This window comes from Polypterus senegalus, chromosome 7, assembly GCF_016835505.1.
Source record: "Polypterus senegalus isolate Bchr_013 chromosome 7, ASM1683550v1, whole genome shotgun sequence".
In the NCBI taxonomy this organism is placed as follows: Eukaryota; Metazoa; Chordata; class Cladistia; order Polypteriformes; family Polypteridae; genus Polypterus; species Polypterus senegalus.
In genome coordinates, this window is record NC_053160.1 from 26,807,993 (window position 1) to 26,828,979 (window position 20,987).

Genomic DNA, 20,987 nt, shown 5'->3' on the forward strand with positions numbered 1-20,987 from the left:
GAAGAAGTTTGAAACAACCAGGATTCTTCCTAGAGCTGGCCGGCCATCTAAACTGAGCGATCTGGGGAGAAGGGCCTTAGTCAGGGAGGTGACCAAGAACCCGATGGTCACTCTGTCAGAGCTCCAGAGGTCCTCTGTGGAGAGAGGAGAACCTTCCAGAAGGACAACCATCTCTGCAGCAATCCACCAATCAGGCCTGTATGGTAGAGTGGCCAGACGGAAGCCAAACCTTAGAAAAAGGCACATGGCAGCCCGCCTGGAGTTTGCCAAAAGGCACCTGAAGGACTCCCAGACCATGAGAAACAAAATTCTCTGGTCTGATGAGACAAAGATTGAACTCTCTGGTGTGAATGCCAGGCGTCACGTTTGGAGGAAACCAGGCACCGCTCATCACCAGGCCAATACCATCCCTACAGTGAAGCATGGTGGTGGCAGCATCATGCTGTGGGGATGTTTTTCAGTGGCAGGAACTGGAAGACTAGTCAGGATAAAGTTAAAGATGACTGTAGCAATGTACAGAGACATCCTGGATGAAAACCTGCTCCAGAGCACTCTTGACCTCAGACTGGGGCGACGGTTCATCTTTCAGCAGGACAACGACCCTAAGCACACAGCCAAGATATCAAAGGAGTGGCTTCAGGACAACTCTGTGAATGTCCTTGAGTGGCCCAGCCAGAGCCCAGACTTGAATCCGATTGAACATCTCTGGAGAGATCTTAAAATGGCTGTGCACCGACGCTTCCCATCCAACCTGATGGAGCTTTAGAGGTGCTGCAAAGAGGAATGGGCGAAACTGGCCAAGGAAAACAATGGCCAAGCTTGTGGCATCATATTCAAAAAGACTTGAGGCTGTAATTGCTGCCAAAGGTGCATCGACAAAGTATTGAGCAAAGGCTGTGAATACTTATGTACATGTGATTTCTCAGTTTTTTTATTTTTAATAAATTTGCAAAAACCTCAAGTAAACCTTTTTCACGTTGTCATTATGGGGTGTTGTGTGTAGAATTCTGAGTAAAAAAATGTATTTAATCCATTTTGGAATAAGGCTGTAACATCATAAAATGTGGAAAAAGTGATGCGCTGTGAATACTTTCCAGATGCACTGTATATTTAAAGCTACATTTAAACACAAAAACATCAAATTATTACAATAATGAGTGTGATCATGAAATTCTCTTTCCTAAATTAACAAAATTATCATAGAAAAGTAAGACCATTTTCCTTAGCTATTTAAAAAAAAACCTGTACAGTAACAAAAATTAAGAGTCAAACAAAACTAAGATTTTAATTAGAGACAGAGATAAAAAGCAAAAAACTAAGATTGATTAAAATTGTGTATTGAAAATCTTGAAAATTTTACGTGATAAACAAGGAAACATTTGTATTTGAATAGTGAAAATTTCTCTTTCTGTACCTCATTTTTCAGTGCACGTTTCTTCTGTTCAAGGCAGATTTCTTTAGCCCTCATAAGTTGAAGAGTCTCTTTAGACACAGCATATTGAAGTTTTTCCATTCGTTCAACAGCTGCTGCCCATGCTGCTTTTCCAAATTTCTTCTGATCAACCTTCATGCGGTCATATACAGCTAGATATAAATGGACAGACAGACAGACAGTTGTTCATAAACTGAAACCAGTTCAGGAAAAAAAATTGGACATTTATAATTTGAAGTCCTACAGAGAGTTTTTAGAGCATTTGCAGCTTAAGTAAAATTCAGGTTGCATAGAAATAATCTTATTCACCAGGATGATAGGCATGTTACCTGATCTTTATGGCTGTGACCATAAAGTTTTAATAAAAACTTGCTAGCATTTTACAAAGGTTTCTGTAGTACTAGGGTGCTGTACCGTGTTAGCCATTATGAATGTAGTGAAAAGTCAAGCAAAATGACACCTTTGATTGGCTAACTAAAAAGATTACAATATGCAAGCTTTCGAGGTAACTCAGGGGCTCGAGTTGCCTCGAAAGCTTGTATATTGTAATATTTTAGCCAATAAAAGGTGTCATTTTGATTGACTTTTCACTACAAAGTTTCTGAAATTATCTATTTCATTTTTTGTAAACTGGCTAACTTTCATTTGCTGATCTATTTTACTTGTGCAAACAAAATTATTTAAATTGAGCAATATTCAGTTTTAAATTACCAAAAGGTTATATAGCATTTCACTTTAGAACAATACAGAGTACAAAAAACTCATCCTTTTGTTTTTCTGAACTTGCTTTGTCCATGCATAACTATATTTAAATCGCATACAAATATGCATATTTTATTTGGCCATAGTAGCCGAAATATCCTAATTGTTTAAGACTTTTTTTGCCACTTCCATAAGCCTCACCTAGCTAAAATGTATTTGTTCTTTATACTATAATTATATTTTAATTAATCTGATGTCGTGATGTCTGCATTTCCTCTTAAGCAGCGCTGTGTAATTAAGTATTGCACCAGCATATAATACCATTTGTTTTCTCCTTTTCAAGAGGCAAAATCCTTCCAAAGGTGCTTGTTTCTTCCTTAATTATATACAGTGACATTAAACAGATCTTTCTACATGTTTGTTAACAAGGTGCCACCATGTCTTTGTGTAGATGGAACACTTGAGGTCAATGATCTCCATAGGTATCCAAAACTTGAAAAGGAAGAGCCAAAATGCTTCCTTACTGTTTGAGAAAAACAAATCTCAGGTCTATGCACACAACCTACAGTGAGTGATAGAACATTTTGAAGGATTAAATGAGGCGTGTCAATGTGAATGAGTAATGTATTCTATCAGCTGCTGATGTCCCTTACATTGGCATCCCTTACCGCAATTCCCAGAATATTGGTTGAATGAGGTATTGGGTTTGGTTGAGAGTGTTCCTATGTCTACATGGTATTTGAAATCACACACAAGGCTGTATAGTCTCCCAGCAGCTGGCAATGGCCCTCCGCCTGGTATTCATAAGGATGGGATCAATCTTCTTCATAACTATACCATCATTATTTAAAAAAAATCTATCAAGGTATGTCTCTCCGGGGAAACCCTAAGCCATTAATCTGTATTATTACATTAGCCTAAATTTCGCTTTTCCTGTGATGTCACATTGTCAGCCAAAAATGGGCTATTTCCAGTATCACACTGAAGACTCTTAAGACACCATAGAATGTCTTCATGAATCCCTCTATTTAAACATTGTTCTTATACACAGTGATTACTCTATTAGGTATACCTATCTGGTACTAGGTAGGATCACATTTTGAGTTCAAAACAGCCTGAATTCTTCAATGCTCAGATACAACTAGGAGCTGGCAACATTCCTTAAAGATTCTGGCCAATGCCGACTTGACAACCTCATGCAGTTTCTGACATTTAAAGGCTATAAATTTTCACATTGTGAACCTCCTGTTCCGCCTTATCCCAAAATTGCTCTATTGGACTGAGATCAGGGCTCAGAGTACACACAAGTAAAAGGAAGTCACTGTCATGCTCATAAAACTACCCTTAGATGATACATGCTTTGTGACATGGTGTATCAGTTTTGGGCATAGAGGGGTGCACATAGTAAGTAGCAATGCCTGTGTAGACTTTAGTAGGACTGGGTGATTTGCCCAAAAATACGTTTTCACAATATATTTTTCCAACTCATTCTATTCTGATAACTACTGATACAGTAATTAGCTTTCTGATACTCAGTTTTAAGTCTGAATTGTACTTTGAACACAGAATAACCCAAAAAGGCTTCTTATGATGCAATATACAGTACCCAAATAACTTCCTGTCAGTACTGAATGTGAGTTTAAATAAAATATGCAAATAGAAATCTAGATTTTTGAAGACCTTTTAATAATTTTTGTAACAACTAACAGCTGTATAAATGAGAATATTTTGAATGTACTGTACATATTAAAAGAGGTATAGGCTCTTACCCTCACACAGTGAACAACGGGGCTATTCTTTCATTTACAAGTTTTTGACTGTCTAGTGTCAGAGAGCTTTGGGGTTCTCTGTGCCAGGATACAATGTTGCCATTTGTTTTGAAAACACTAATCAGAAGGGGAGCTGGTGGAAAGGATTTCCAGGTTACATTTGGCCAGAGTCACTCAGATTGTGGTTCTTGCACTGGGATGAATGATACTGCCAAAAATAGTTAACATGCGATTTTTTTTTTATTTTGGTAGATTGTGATAATTACTGCAACATACGGTAAATGAAAGTTTACTGTACAATATACACACCGCAAAAGAAAGATTACTATCCAATTAAAACACGCAGTTTAAGAAAACGCAGAAAGGATCAGAAGGATCCACCAAGACTTTTTTAAGTAAATAAATGAAAATTATTATATACATAATCCCAGCCAACACAGGCACAAGGTAGGAAACAAACCCCGGGCAGGGCACGCGCACACACACCAAGCGCACACTAGGGACGATTTAGAAACACCAATGCACCTAACCTGCATGTCTTTGGACTGTGGGAGGAAACCAGAGCACCAGGAGGAAACCCACGCAGACATGGGGAGAACATGCAAACTCCACGCAGGGAGGACCCGGGAAGCGAACTCTCCTAACTGCTACCCACTGCGCCACCGTGCCGTGCCGCCCATATGTGTACATATTCATCCTTATAGATCCTCACCTATAAAATGCTATTATTAAAAAATAGTGTACCACGCACCCTCGTGTAAGACGCACACCCTAATTTTTACAAAGAAAATTTGCGAAAACCGTTTTGTCCCGTGTACGACGCGCATTGTGATTGTATAGGAAGCATTTAGAGAGAGAGAGAGCGCGAGCAATCGAGCAAGACAGAGATCGTGCGAGAGGGTGAGCAAGCGAGCGAGAGACAGAAAGAGAGAGAGAGAGAGCGAGCGAGCCCAAGCAGAAGAAGTAAACCTTACAGAATTACATTTCCTCGTGTATGACACGCACCTGATTTTGTAATGCTAATTTTCAGGAAAAAATATGCGCGTGGTACACGCATAAATACGGTATATATGAGTGAGGGACGGCTGGCATCCTTACCCAGACAGGACATCCTCAACTGGGAGGAACTGGGGGGAATGGCATACACAGGACATCTTCCCCATACCACCAGATGGCAGACCCCCTGAATTAAACCAGCATTTCTGATTCCCACACGGCACCATAGGAATTGGAGTTCTTCAACTCAGCTTTGTTGGGTTCCACGGGTGCCGCCAGGGGGTGCTGCAGGGACTGGGGAGTCCTTCTTTCTTAGGATCCAGCCTTACTCAGAAATGCTCCTGGGCCAAACCATCGGGACACTGGAAGTACGCTTGGCATATTTGTAGCTGTAAATCCACTAAGGGTGCAAAGGAATCAAGTTTCTTTTTTTTAAGCTTTTATTCCTTATCAGAGGAACCCAAGGCAATATATAGGAAATAAGGAGTGGAGGACAGATGGATGTGGGGTGTAGATTGATGAGGTGGGGTTTGGAGGGTGTTGGTCATAGTCTTATTTATTGTTTGGATGTTCTTCTTTTCAAGTCTGAATATGCTAGCTTCATGTCCAATGTCTGTTAATAGCGTTTTCATTGGATAGCCACATTTCAGCTAGTTCTTTGGCACTTTTAGTATTAGTCTTGAATTTTACTTGCACTGAGTCCCATTTAAATGTGTGTCTGGTCAAACTTGCAAGTATGTAAATCAGAGACTGTAAGTCATTTCTTCTAATTTCACTGCTATGTTCCTGTACATGTGTGGCAAGTGTTTCTGATGTCTGCCCCACATATACCACTGGGCATACATTACATGGTATGCTGTAAACTGTGTTCCGTGTCTCTGCTGCTGATTTCTTGCTTTTAGCATTAAAAAGACTGTGTGCAGCATGTTTGTGGACTTGTGTGCTACTTTGATGCCTACTCTGGACAGGATATTTGCTGTAACTTCTGATACCCTGTGATGATAAGTAATCGAGTGCAACTCAAGTGTATACAAAAATGGGTACAAAAAAGCACTCTAAAACAGTTTCCGAAACTTTTTTTTCTTATGACCCAATCTTGTTCTTCTTAGTGTCTTTGAGAACCATTCCATGATGATCGTCAGAATGAATCTTGAAAAATGAATCATGAATTCTGGAAAATCTCTGCCGAATGACATAGCACACCAGGGACCCCCTAGGAGAATCCCTGCCGATTTTCATAGCTTCCCACTTTGGAGAATGAGTTGCTTATTCAACCCACTGTGACACACTTCTCATATGTAACCAATTCGCACTTTATACTACTGTCAGTCATGAGACGAGCCAACATCTGCAACTCATTCTGGATACCAAACCTCTGCTCTAAAATAATAAAAAAAAAAAAATAACTTTAAACAAAAAGACCCACCACTTGAGTATCTTTATTAAGGAATTTAAAATATTCTTTAATCATCATCATCATTTAATTGGTCATCTTTACACTACATCATTCAAATCAAGTTCGGCTGGTATAAAGAAACCTAATGTGTGCAAAGAAAACATAATATTATGTGTCTGACAATCTCCTTTCTTCCACAGAACTGCCAAGTATCCAAGTTTTACCTCCCATTATTTTCTCCTGTTATTGATGTTGAAATGCCTAAGCAAGCAACCTTGAATCAGTGTTAAGAGGGGTCTTACCACAACATCATTCTGATGCTCATCTCCAGACTTGGTATATATAAGGGACTGGAGTAAAGTACCACAATTCCTAGGCAAGAATTAATCTCTGATGGCAAAATATATTTAATTTTCTGGCATCAGAAATTTAATAGCAATATCTTAGTAAAATACAGTAGGATTTTACTAAATTTTGTGTTTTTTGGCATCCATGCTGACTTGGTCTTAAAATTAGAAACACAGACTATAAACAACACATGATAATAATTTGAATTACCATATTTTAATACACAGTAGCCTATCTTTGACAACTTTGGAAATTCAGCACCGTAGAATTCACCTTTCAAGTTCAGAATTGGGCCCAAAAATTGTTGACTACCCCCTTATATTAGTCAGTTGCTGCCACATGACTGGATGGTTGGAGGACTAGGCTATTTATATTAACAACCATTTGCACCACACAAAGTGGCCACCGAGTGCATAATTTGTGGTGAGCACAGCATTTGCATATCCATAGGAAATTAATATATTGCCACTCTCATGGCATTATACAAAATAGTTAAACCTGACTATTTTCATAGTCAATCCATATGTATAACATTCATATGTTATACATATACTGAGCATTCCAAAAGCAACAAAGGTTCTCTAGTTTTGAATTATGACCTCTTATTAATGGAAACTAAACTGCATAATGTAGCAGAATTGTTTGAAAACATTGACAGATTTGTAGGTTTTCTTGAAGATGACCAATTCACATAAAAGTCTTTTCTCTCTATAAACAGAACAAAACAATTTCCAAAGTTACCTTTTTGAGCTCGTGCTGTAATTTCAAAGTATTTGACTGTCAGGTCCTGAATAGAAAGGACAGCCATCTGTGCTTTTTTTTGCCAGTCTGAATCTTCTTTTTTCAAGCTCTCAATTCTTCTGGGACCAAGGTAATCATTCTCCATGGAGATCTGAAAAAATATTTAAAATTAAAGTCTTCAGTAAAGTAAGAATCCATACATATATATGCTCAAATCTGCTTAATCTGTTTCAGGGCAGAAGGTTGGGCTTTAGCATATGCCCACCATTACTAATACTAAGGCCAAGTTAAGCTTACAATTTAGCCTAACTTACCAGTCTTTGTGAATATGGGAGAAAAAAAAACAAAAATACCTGGGAGGAAACCTAATATAAAAGGAGGAAAAGATATAAACTCCACACAGGCACTGACCACTGCACTGCTGACCAAAAAGAAAGAACTCCACCAAAAGAATTAATACCAATTAATAAATTGAATGTACATAAATTAAATTGAACATGCAGTGCATTTGTTTATATCAAATTCAGTACCAAGTAAAAGTTAGGCCACCCAAGAAAATTAGTTTTAATGTTAGTTATCTTGGCAATAAATGGTATTTGCTCATCAAAACACTGTATAATATTAGAACAAACAGAAAGAAACATTGACGCAACAAAAGAGTAACAAGAATGGTGTCTGTTTGTAAAATAAATCATTTTGTGTGCCTCCCTCTGAATGCTAAACAGAAACAAATGCTTTCATACATTACAGCATCATTTTTTTTCCAAATTTTTCCGTGCTTTTTGCAGTATTTGCCATAACTCACCTTTTGACTGTTTTTGGTTTTTCACCTCTCCGAGTTTCTAATCCAAGTAAGTCATAATTGTGTTTGCTCTGTATTTTGCTAATAAGTCATGGGAAATTATAATGAATCAAAATATTTTATATTTCTATCTGTCATCATTTCGTATTCTCACCAGATCCCCTACACTATTCTTTGATATGCAGCCCTCGACCATGACAGAGCTACCATTCTGCTATTTAAAGGCTGCTGAGGTATCAACACAACTCTTGTTCTTAAATAAGGGCATCTTTGTGAAAAACACATTTTAAATGTCCTTCATAAGACTTAATTCCACTAGCTGACACTCCAAGTTTTACGTATTTTTTGTATCTTCTGGGTATTGTCCTTCTGCATGAATGGTTTTGTGGCTTTGACATGCCCCACAAGACCACTTCTTTTAAGGCTACATTGAATGACAGGAGTATATGCTTTGGTGCCGATTAACTGTGCCAGTTGCTGAGCCAAGAATTTCACAATATTTCTTTCTGTCCCACAAGAAAATGATATTTAAACACTGTTTATCAGAAGCAGACGGCTTTTTTAGTCTTCTGCTGTTTAATGAGTTCCACTTGCCAAGTGTCTTCTAATTTTTTTATTGCAACGTGAACACTGCATTTTATAAACCAGATTTGCTACACTGTTACTCACTGACTATACAGTAGCTCTGCTGATGCAAAAATCTTTGTATGTCCAAGTATGTCAGCTTAGCCATTTCCAAAATTCTCTTTAGAACACCCAAGTAACGTACACATTTATAGTCTGTATTATCTATTGTCAAAACAGAAAGTGGACAAAATAAAGTGATCTTAACACAATCGATTCAAAATTGTGCACACGGAACTTAACTTGATTTGTGAAAGGTTATGTTTCGACGCTCTCAATATAAACAGTGTGCAAAGTAAATCAGTCTTCATTTATTTTAATACTTTATCTAAGGAGTATGTTTTCATTAAAATAGGATACAAGAACCCTGTGTACATATTTTAGTAAATAAAAAACTTTATTACTTTGGCCATGTGAACCGAAAGAGCCATTACACACTTTTTAACATGCATATGAAGAAGGCAATGGTACACTAATATCACCAATCAGTCCCTTGGATGTCACCTATGAACTGGCTACACCAAAAGTAACAAACACTAAAATGTTGATAGCAATGTATAGAAAGCAGTGTGTCACTGTTTACATATGGCTGCACTGGAGTTCTACTGCCAGCAGATCTTTAGACTTCAACAATACCGGCAAAATTGCATTAAATGGGAAGTGGATTTTGTAATGGATTGAATAAGAATATAAAAAGGTTACCAACAAGAGGAGATTATTCAGTCCACTAAGGTTTCTTGGCTAAGCTAAAAGCTATATTGTTCCAATAGCATGGGAAAGGCGCTATATAAATAAGATGTACTGTTATCATCATCATCTCATGCAGGTACTTCTTAAAAGATGTCAAAGTTTACATTTCAACTATGCAAGTTTGCTGCAGATTCCCACCACTCCCAATGTAAAGAAGCACTTCCCAGGTTTAGTCTTAAACACACCCATCTTTAATCTCTACCGATGTCCTCAAAGACTAGTCCAGCTTTACAGATGTCTTTGGTCATTTTGAAGACCAGTATTAGGTCCTCATGTAGCTTTTCAGCTTAAAACCAAACAGAATTAATTGCTTTAGCCTATCAAAGGAGGGTGTGCCTTTAAGTGTCAGGATGAACTTAGTTCTCTGCATAGCTTCTAAGGCTGCCATGACGTTTTAGTAGCGTGATGACCACTCCAGGTGCTGCCTCACTAACACATTACAGAGTTTGACCGATTGCAAATGTAAGAACAGTTCCGTGATCTTTCTGCTAATTTCAGTTATATTCAAGGTTCTCCACTAGGATAGTACATAGTTATTCACAGCAAACTTTCAATTGTGGGCCATAAATGGTAAACATGGAATTCCACATTCCTGCATAGTTTTTTCAATTACATGTGTTGTTTTTGGGTAAACAACATGAACATTCTTCTCTTTAAGCGTTTTCTACTTTTCAAGCATTTTCTTTAAATGGTATGAAGACTGCATAGCCCATGTGAAATCTAGAATTTCTTGGGTGTGCATAAATTGTTGTTGAACCACTTAACAGTTAAACCAAGCCTACTCACACCATGTCCAAGAATCACTAGTAAAGTGCTTATGACATGCCACCATACTATGTACAGCTACATCAGAGAAATAATGATACCTGGGATCAAATAATGGGGCTTGAGATGCTCAGTCAGCTGTTAAAACCTTGTATCTTCTACAATAGACAATGGGTGATCTTTCAAAACAATGAATATCGTCAACTTTGCTGTAATTATTTTTGTTTTTGGGCTATAGTTGACAAATTTGCTTGATTTGTTAAGGAAATGGTCAACAGGGCAAGGAACTGCAGCTTCTGGTTTTGGTGTAAAATTCTCCTCTTCTGCTTTGGGAAAGTCTACATATTTGTCTTCAGATGTGTAGTTAGTTGGTGGGACTTATATTTTGGCCCATGCAAACAAGACATTAGTCAGTGTTACAAATTAGACATTTTATGTTGCTCTCATTTACTTTGAAAAACATTCACACCGCAGAAATTGTTGTGACTAAATACTCCACTCATCAGGAACACAATGAATATGCAATCAAATGTCACTATTATTAGTCAAATTCAAATTGCGTATTAGCCAAATCTTATTATTCGAATTATTAGTCAAATCTAAACATCAGTCTGATGCAAATAAAATATTTTAAACAATTATCTGAAGATATGAATGTAATTCCGATTTCATCAAGTATCCTTAATAGAAAACTTCCCTTATTCTAAAAAAACAACAATAAAGCTGTAAAACAATTGTTACCTAAACACATACACAAACTGTTGTTTGTATATCTCACCAGTGCAAAGAATGTTTACCTGCATGGGTGTAGTATTTCAAGGAGTCCTTGGTAATAATGTGAGGAATAAGGTTAACACACGTAAGTATAATATTACAAAAATAAGTGTACCTGCTGACCTTCCTAGGACAATGACCCTGATATGCAGAAGGGTTTTGTGTGCCTTAATGATCTTTATATATATTTTACCAAAAATGTTGTGTTCTTGGTAAGTTTACTCATGGGAAATCAACATAAGGAGAAGGGTGTAATTCAACTACCACAGAAACGCATTTGACTCACAATTCAATAGTTGTTGTTTCAAAGAAAAACACACTGTCTTTAATTACTGTAAAGACATAATACTTGAATAATCATACTAGGGGTTCAACTAATGATTATTTTGGTAGTTGACTAATCTGGGAGAAAAAAGATTGAACGATTAGTCACGATTATTTCATGCCTGACTATTTTGATGCCTGCACATCCTGTTCTGGGCTCCAGTGCATGTCTTACCTCATCTGCTCACGTCTGTCCACCTGTAAGTGTTACCCTGATGTTTCTGCATTAACACGATTAAAATTAATAATAATCAAATTAAAATAACAACCAGTGAAACATGTGAATTTGAAAATAATCAGATGTTTTTATATTAGTGTGACCATCACAATAAAAAAAGAAATGCATTACAATACAAACTAAAGTGCACATAGTCTTTAAACAAAAAAGGGCATTTAACTTAACCAAAAATGGCCACTGGTGTGTCTTAAAAGTCCAAAAGTTTAAATAAAGCGTCAAATATATATATATTTTATACAGTGTATAAAAGATTCAGTTCATTTATTCCTGATCGCAGTGCAGGAACGTGAGCATTTTGACATGCTCTGGTGTGAAGCTGGTTCTCTTCTTTGAGACAATGTTCCCAGCTGCTGAGAAGAGACGCTTAGAGGGAGCAGAGGTAGCAGGAACACACAAGAATGATTTTGCAGATAGAGAAAGATGTTTTAAATCATCACACTCTTAAGGAAAAGTGTTGTAGTTTATCACATCATGTACTATATTATGCCAAAATAAAAAAATAATGGACTAAAATATGTAACAAGCTAATTACTGAAAACACAAGTTACCTAACATTACCTAACATTAGTTAGAGATGGTTTACTATTCATATGAACTCAAATATTATACAAAAAAAGAATAATAAAAAAAAAAAAAACCTAGGACGGCTCAGCTACTCCTATTCACTTGTTTACTACAGCACCAAACACGTTAGCAAACATAACTGAAATTATATTAATTTAACCCTTAAACCGCCGCAACCGGCTAGAGTCGGTTTCCAGTGCAATTTGGAAGCACGCCGAAGCTGAGTAGATTCTGCGATGTATATTCATTGAATGCTGCAACCGGCTGTAGTCATGTCTCAGTGCAACATGGGGGAGGGGGAGAGTATATTTGGCAACGTACATTCACTGAACCCTGCAACTGGCTATATTTGCTTCACAGAGCAATTTGGCAGCACGCCGGAGCTGATCAGTCAGTGCCGTACATTCGCTGAGCAGCCAGCTCATGAGCACTGCCGGCCCCAGCAGAACTGCTGCACCACTGACTCTGGGATTCAGCCACTGCACTAGATGAGCCTGCAATCATCGGCGGTTACCTCTGTGTGTTTGCGTTCAGCCAGTTCAAGTGCAGTTGGCTTGGTGATTTACTGAATTTCATCAATGGCTTCAGTTAAACCTTGAACATATAATAATAGATTGTTGCAGTGTTTTTTTTTATTTTTTTTTTATAGTTTTTACAGTTCATTTGCAATGTGTAAAATGATCAGTGTTGCAGTAATTGTGATGCTCTTTGCATGAAAAAAAATGTGTTCTGTTAAAATTTCACATTCTCTTTGTGAATTGTGACGCTTACTTAAAAAGTGCAGCTAAAAAGTATTTGACGTCCTGGGGTGCATTAACCCCCAAGTATGTGTGTCGGTTTAAGGGTCAACTATCATTGTCGAAACCTTTTTTATATACACATTATAGTACAAACATCAACATTAACATGTGACACTAACGTTACTCGCTAAATCTTGACTCTCAAGAGAAGGCGGCATCGCAGCTCCAGGATGCCTACGTTTCAGATGCTCATGCATTGCGGTGGTGCTGCCGTGAAAAGAAAGCTCCAATTGGCATAATCTGCATTCAACTTTTTTTTCTTTTTCGGTGAAGTGCTCTCACACTTTAGAAAGTTTCTGTCTCAATTTTTTTTCCCCATCTCCTTCCCCCTCCTCTATCCGACTCGCCATGCCAACCACGTTCATTTTCCTCTACATTCTTCTCCTCAGACGTTCTTTTCTCGTTGGTAGGACTGTGTGCAGTCTTGACAAACAATAACAAACGATACTGCCCCCAGATGTTCATGTAATGCATTGCAGTTACAAAAACCAATGTGGTTCTTTGTGACTAGAACCTCTATTGAAGGTTCTGTTTATGACGCGTCGACAATAACAAATCTACGTCGACGATATTTTGTAGTCGACGTCGTCGATTATGTCGACTAATCGTTGCAACCCTAATCCATACCATACCATTTTCAAAGATTGTTTATTCCTGAGCAGGGTCACGGTGTACTTGAATAATATTGGTAAAATTTATTAATTAATATGATACGTTCGAGGTCAACCCTGGGCACACAGTTATGAAATAATTGGGACATTTTCCAAAATGGCTGTGGTATAACAGGAACAATCAATAAAACAGGTTATTTAATGAAAGTAAATATTTTACTCATCAATTATATACAGTGCATCTGGAAAGTATTCACAGCGCAGCGAAAAAATGATGCACTGTGAATACTTTCTGGATGCACTGTACAATGAAGAACTTAATAAAGTGTGAAAATCTAATGGGATTTACAGAACAGCAACCCCTTTTAATGGGTATAAATGAAAACTACTAAATCTTCAAATAATGTGGAGCATTCCAGAGAAAACAAAGTAAGAAGTATAAGTAAGAAATGTAAGCATTTACCTGACTATTTGTACCTTTTATTAAATCCAAACCTCATGGATCTTCACTTTGATGAAAATTATGTAAATGTAATAAACAAATAAAAACAGCAAAGATGACTAAAAATAAGACACATTGCTCATAGCAGTAAGGTGACACTTTGATTTTCTTTGTATAGACTGTAAGTTGTAGATCATTCTGTCACAGATTAACATTTAGGTAAATCCATTTCTTATTTAGAGAGGCATCTCTCTCACTCACAAAAAGCAACTTCGTGAGACTCAAGTGCCCTGTACATGTGGTTTCTGTTGCTTGCAATGCATTAAAAATATTATAAATTGTATAAACATTTTTAAAATTTAAAAAAAAAAACAGTTTAAAGATATAGAAGGTTAAATTATAGGGTTACTTTACAAGAAAAAAATATTTTTCCTTGCTTGTGCCACTGGACTGGAAACTCTACCTGCTCTTATCACTTGCGTCATAACCACACAGAAGTTTTAAAAAAAACGAGATGAAGTGCAAATATCAAGAATATACTGTATAAGTTTTCATGCACTTACCTAACAGGCAATGTAACATAATTGTGCAATGAGTCATATGTCTAAGTAATTACATTTAAAAATCTTCTAAATTACAATACATGTCTGATGTAAGATGTTACTTAAAATCATGGCTTGCAAGTAAAAATAATAATTAAGTTTCAGACAACATAATGTGAAGTTTAAATTTCCTGCCATCTAAAAATAACGTGACACAAGACAAATATAGCATTTACCTACAGTTAAGAGTTGTAGGTTTTTCTCGGAAATGTGTACTGCCCTGTGTGTTTAGGAAATGAAGTAGCTTAAATAGAGGAGTTGCTAGCAAAACGCAAAATACTGTATTAAGACAGTAATCAAGAATCAGTATATTTTAGTTATGCTGAATTCTTTAACATCTAGCTTTTTTTTTTTGGACAGGCATAAACAAAAATGAACTGCAGAACTTGATGGCATTAAATGCAGTCGAGGTTCATTCCCGTGTGTGTGTATGTTACATAAACATATCCATAATATTAGCTCTATATTAGCTATGTGCCAAACTTGAATTTCTAGTAAATCATCTGTTAACAGGCAATATTCGTAATAATTAAGTCAAATCAATCAACACATTATCAGAGACAGTAATAGTCTCACACATACTATACTATAGGTTTCTGTTCATCATTCTTTTATTTTTTTATTTTTTTTAAACCGGAAGCAACAGACTGATAAGATTTTTTTTCCTAACAAATACGAGACTTACTCTAGAAGGTAGGTCGTACACGTCAATGGTTCAGAGGAGAAGTACTCTGCCAACCCACTGTGGGCATTCTGCAGACACATTAAGGGAATTGCTTGGGGGTCACACAGAAATTCAGAGGCTGGAACTGATCCAGTGGTTTAAAGTCCAATGCCTTGATCACTTTACAACACTGCCTGCTCCTTTAGCCAATGATGGCAGCCTCTGATACTAGAAGTACAAATTAAAGCATACACATTTAAAGTAACTTTCTTAGCGTCACACGGTGAATCAGGCATGAACTGAGCTGGATATTATGTAGGTTAAAATCCAACCACATTGCCTGAATGCCACCCTACCTGAGGTCATTTTCAATGTCATCTTGGTGGCCAGCATTTCTCTAACTTCACTCAGCCCAGAACCTGATAAGTAGGCTAGAAAATAAATAGATAAAGAATCAATATATACTGTAAATATAACCATAATGTATATGTTGCCCTCTCATGTGCGAGTGTTGTTCAGGAACCTGAGCTTTTCTGTAACTTTTGCAATCTCACCAATGAGCAAAAAAGCAAGACTTTGAAGAGGAGACTTGCTTTTTTTTGACATCTGTTAAGCTGTGCTCGAAACTGTTGTACTGTGAGGTGCCTGTCACACCATCTGGTGACCCTAAGAGAAACTTGTCTTCTGGTTGAATTGTGACTTTGGGTCTTCTAGATCTCTTTCTATCAGAGATTCTTCCAGTTTCCACTTGCCTTTCGATTGTGTAGGATACCACAGGACTTTACTTACACTTTCGATTTTTTTTCCAGTTTCTCTAAATGAAAAGCCTACATTTCTACTCGTAATAATGCTCTGTCACATTTCATTTGTTAGTTGCCCTTTTCTTGTCATTATCACTGGAATATTGTCCAAATAGGACTTCTATCTCAAGACAGACGGTGGGATTCTAAGAAATGAACAGAAGTTGGGACAAGTGAAAATTGTCTGCTTCAACTTGCAAGGCTAAGTTTACTTTAATTGCTACAGACCATCCGTAGGTTGTAACCTATTAGTTGATCCCAGAAGGAGGCCCATTTGTAATATTCTGATATTTCTTTTTTCAGTTTTTACTAAACTAAACTTTAAATTTCAACCTCTGGCAGTTTACTGCTTTCCTTATCATTGTAGGCCATTCATTGCATTTTAGCTAATTAAATTTGAAGGAAAACTAAGGTGCTCTAAAACCTTTGACCAGTAGTGTAGAAATAAGAGTGTAATATATTTAAGTTTTATATGAACTCCTAAACTTCCTTAAGTACTCAGGTTTAAATGTTATCTCTTCCTGATGATTAGTTAGTTTTCAGCCTATTGAATTCAAAAGTACTGTAGTACCTTTACAATTTCCAAATCCCTTAGTACATCCTAAGTAGTACCTACTAAATCTGGGAGGTTATCAACTTTTACGCATGTATAGACTTTACAAAAAAAGTTTATTTGCTATAAATACACATGCACATTTGTTTTCTGCAACAGATTAAGGAATAGTGGTAAGACATAATTATGCAAGGCTTCAAGGTCATGAGTACTGAAATGGTACCTTTTACCTACCTACCAACTTCCTGTCAATACGGGAATCCAACTGCCAACAACACAAAAACTAGTCGATACCTGTGTCTATTAGTTTATTTAAAGGTTTGCAAGTGGTAATTACGTTAAAATGTAGCTGTATTCAATAAATAGAATTTGGACACAAATGCAAGGTGATGAAAACTCAAGTACACTCTACTATATCCATCACTGATCTATTTTCTCTGGAAATAGTTAAGGGACCAAACTTACATTAAATAGGAAACTGAGTTACTCAAAATATACTGCTCGAAAGAATTAAAGGAATACTTTTTAATCAGAGTATAGCATAAAGTCAATGAAACTTATGGGATATTAATCTGGTCAGTTAAGTAGCAGAGGGGGTTGTTAATCGGTTTCAGCTGCTGTGGTGTTAATGAAATTAACAACAGATGCACTAGAGGGGCAACAATGAGATAACCCCCAAAACAGGAATGGTTTAACAGGTGGAGGCCACCGACATTTTTCCCTCCTCATCTTTTCTGACTGTTTCTTCACTAGTTTTGCATTTGGCTACAGTCAGTGTCACTACTGGTAGGCATGAGGCGATACCTGGACCCTACATAGGTTGCACAGGTAGTCCAACTTCTCCAGGATGGCACATCAATATGTGTCATTGCCAGAAGGTTTGCTGTGTCTCCCTGCACAGTCTCAAGGGCATGGAGGAGATTCTAGGAGACAAGCAGTTACTCTAGGAGAGCTGGAGAGGGCCATAGAAGGTCCATAACCCATCAGCAGGACCAGTATCTGCTCCTTTGGGCAAGGAGGAACAGGATGAGCACTGCCAGAGCCCTACAAAATGACCTCCAGCAGGCCACTGGTGTGAATGTCTCTGACCAAACAACCAGAAAGACTTCATTAAGGGTGACCCAAGGGCCCCATGTCCTCTAATGGGCCCTGAGCTCACTGCCCAGCAGCATGCAGCTCGATTGGCATTCGCCATAGAATACCAGAATTTGCAGATGCACCACTGGTGCCCTGTGCTTTTTACTGATGAGAGCAGGTTCACCCTGAGCACGTGACAGAAGTGAAAGGGTCTGGAGAAGCCATGGAGAACATTATGCTGCCTGTAACATCATTCAGCATGAGCAGTTTGGTGGTGGGTTAATGATTGCCTGGGGAGGCATATCCATGGAGGGTCACACAGACCGCTACAGGCTTGACAAAGGCACCTTGGCTGCCATTAGGTATCAGGGTGAAATCCTTGGACCCATTGTCAGACCCTATGCTGGTACAGTGGCTCCTGGTGCACGACAATTCCTGGCCTCATGTGGTGAGAGTATGCAGGCAGTTCCTGAAGGATGAAGGAATTGATACCATTGACTGGCCACCACACTTTCCTGACCTAAATCCAATAGAACACCTCTGGGACATTATGTTTTGATCCATCCAATGCCACCAGGTTGCACCTCGGACTGTCCAGGAGCTCAGTGATGCCCTGGTCCAGATCTGGGAGGAGATCCCCCACAACACCATCTGTCATCTCATTAGAAGCATGCACCGATGTTGTCAGGCATGTATACAAGAACACAGGGGCCATACAAAGTGCTGCGTACAATTTTGAGTTGCTGCAATTAAATTTTGGCAAAATGGACTAGCCTGCCACATAATTTTTTCACTCTGATTTTTTGGGGCATCTTTGAATTCAGGGCTCTGTAGGTTGATCATTTTCATTTCCATCAAACGATGTGGCATCCTTTCGTTCCTAACACATTACCCAGTCTATATCAGTATAGATATCCAGGAGGATTTCTTTTTCCCATTGAGATCTGATGTGTTTTCAAAGTGTTCCTTTAATTTTTTTGAGCAGTTTACATTCACTACAGCAAATGTTAATATGACTGGTATTGTAGCTTTTGAGATAAAACACTGTGAATGTCTTTGGAAGTGCTATTTCAATTGAGTTGTGACACAGTTTCCTGCTCAAGATTAATAATGCTGCATCTGTAAAAGAAGTAGATGGACTATCCCAGGATTTAATTATCTTTGATGAAAAAGGTAGGGCAAAGGTACTTATCTGGTGTTCTTTATTGTGGCAAGCTGTCTAACATTACATTTTTGAATATTAAGGCAACTGGAGTTACCCCTGTTTGTAAGAGAAATTACTTTAGCTGCATGTTGTATCAATGCACAATGCCTGCAGTAGGATTATTCCCAAGCAGTTTGTGTGGAAGAAAAAGTGCCATCAGCAGGTGCTGAAGGATTCCCTTTAACTATAGCTCTTACTATATAAGCACCAATAACAGTTAAACTATTTTAGTCCTCACTGACAGGTGTTGTCTTAACATTTGCTGGCTTTGAAATTGATATCATTTTTTTTATTCTGTTGATATTTTCAACATTGTAAATAATTTTTCTGTTGATGTTAAGCATAGTAACTGATGTGTAAAGGATGCATATGCTAACCAAAAAATTAACACACTGTCATGTACAGTTAATACTTAAAACACTACAGAAATGCTGTGGACCTCCCGGAGTTTATATTTTATGGAAATACTGTTAGCTGTCATTTTAAAATTTTCCTTTCTTTCGTTGTCAATTGTTCATAATAAAATTATGTTAATTATGACTTTTTTCTATGACACAATGAAATGATAAGTCATAAAACTGTTTGAAAAATTAAACTTAAAAATTTCAAAAGAAATTAGATGGGTTAGTTATAGTTGTCAGTGTAAAATGTGCTTTATGAATGCCATAAAATATAAGTAGGATAAATTCTTCCTTACCTTTATTTGCTGTCTCCTTAGCATAGCCAATTCTCTCATATCTCTGAATGGTTGTAAGAGATACTGATACAATTCTGTTGTTGCCTCCACCAAAGCATTATAAGCCTCATCTTCAACTTGATAAATATCCAACAGATCAACCATACTTTCAGTGGTCTTGTGTTTCTCAAGGAGCTGCAAAGCATGAAATAAATAAAAAGTTGTATTTGTTTCTTAAAGCCTTCAGTTAAAACATAAACTCTAATAACCATCCATCAAAACATTTCCTGAAACTACTTTCCCCTCTTGATAGGAGTGGTGCAAAAGTAAAACCACTCTTGACGACCAAGATTAATAAATGACAGGGTGGACGAAAGTATGCAGACTCAATTAAACACAGGATTACTTTGGCTTCTGGGAGAAAGTAATAGTATAGAAAAAAAGGCTTAATGGATGAAAAGTAGAAAATGCCTACATACAGTATGTAGACTAGTCCACTACTTTGTTTTGCCCAGGAGTTTTGTAAGCTTATGAAACAGAAATTATAAACTCACTCTTATCAAGGGTGGTATTCAAGACATGATTTGCTTGTTAGTTGGATAATTTTGGGCTTTAAGTGAAGCAGCAACACTAACCACGGAACCATCCTGCTACCCTGATAAACAGTAATAGAATGGGTTAAACCGAACACTAAATTAATATAGTATAGTGAGGTACTGACAGCACAATAACTACTGTACAGATACAAATTGAAAAAAATAATATGGCATCGCTTTATATGCTCCCCTCCTTGAACCGTCACCTTATCGTGGTGAAGGGGTTTGCGTGTCCCAATGATCCTAGGAGCTATGTTGTCTGGGGCTTTATGCCCCTGGTAGGGCCACCCAAGGCAAACTGGTCCTAGGTGAGGGATGAGACAAAGAGCGGTTCAACAAACCTCCGATGAAGAATAAAAACCTTGGACGACGTTTTCCCTTGCCCGGCGCGGGTCACCGGGGCCCCCCTCTGGAGCCAGCCCAGGAGGTGGGGCTCGATGGCGAGCACCTGGAGGCCGGGCCTGCACCCATGGGGCTCGGCCGGGCACAACCCGAAGAGGTAACGTGGGTCCTCCTCCCCATGGGCTCACCACCTATGGGAGGGGCCAAGGAAGTTGGGTGCAGTGTGAGTTGGGTGGTGGCCGAAGGCGGGGACCTTGGCGGTCTGATCCTCGGCTACAGAAACTGGCTCTTGGGACGTGGACTCACCTTGACGCACAGCTTGGACTCTGGAACCAATCTCCTTGAGAGGGCTAGACTCTCTACCACTCTGGAGTTGCCCCCGGTGAGAGGCGCCG

At 38.0% G+C, this 20,987-nt stretch overlaps 1 protein-coding gene across 1 annotated transcript in view; it reads right to left on the reverse strand.

Moving 5' to 3' along the window:
• The window catches only part of jmy (junction mediating and regulatory protein, p53 cofactor), a 108,150-nt gene that overhangs the window by 31,575 nt on the left and 55,588 nt on the right, over positions 1 to 20,987 (reverse strand). The window contains exons 2-4 of the mRNA XM_039758381.1: positions 19,676 to 19,849; positions 7,385 to 7,535; positions 1,415 to 1,584 (exon numbers count right to left, since the gene is read on the reverse strand). Of these exons, the coding sequence (XP_039614315.1) occupies positions 1,415 to 1,584; positions 7,385 to 7,535; positions 19,676 to 19,849 (495 nt within the window). The remainder of the gene's footprint in view (positions 1 to 1,414; positions 1,585 to 7,384; positions 7,536 to 19,675; positions 19,850 to 20,987) is intronic.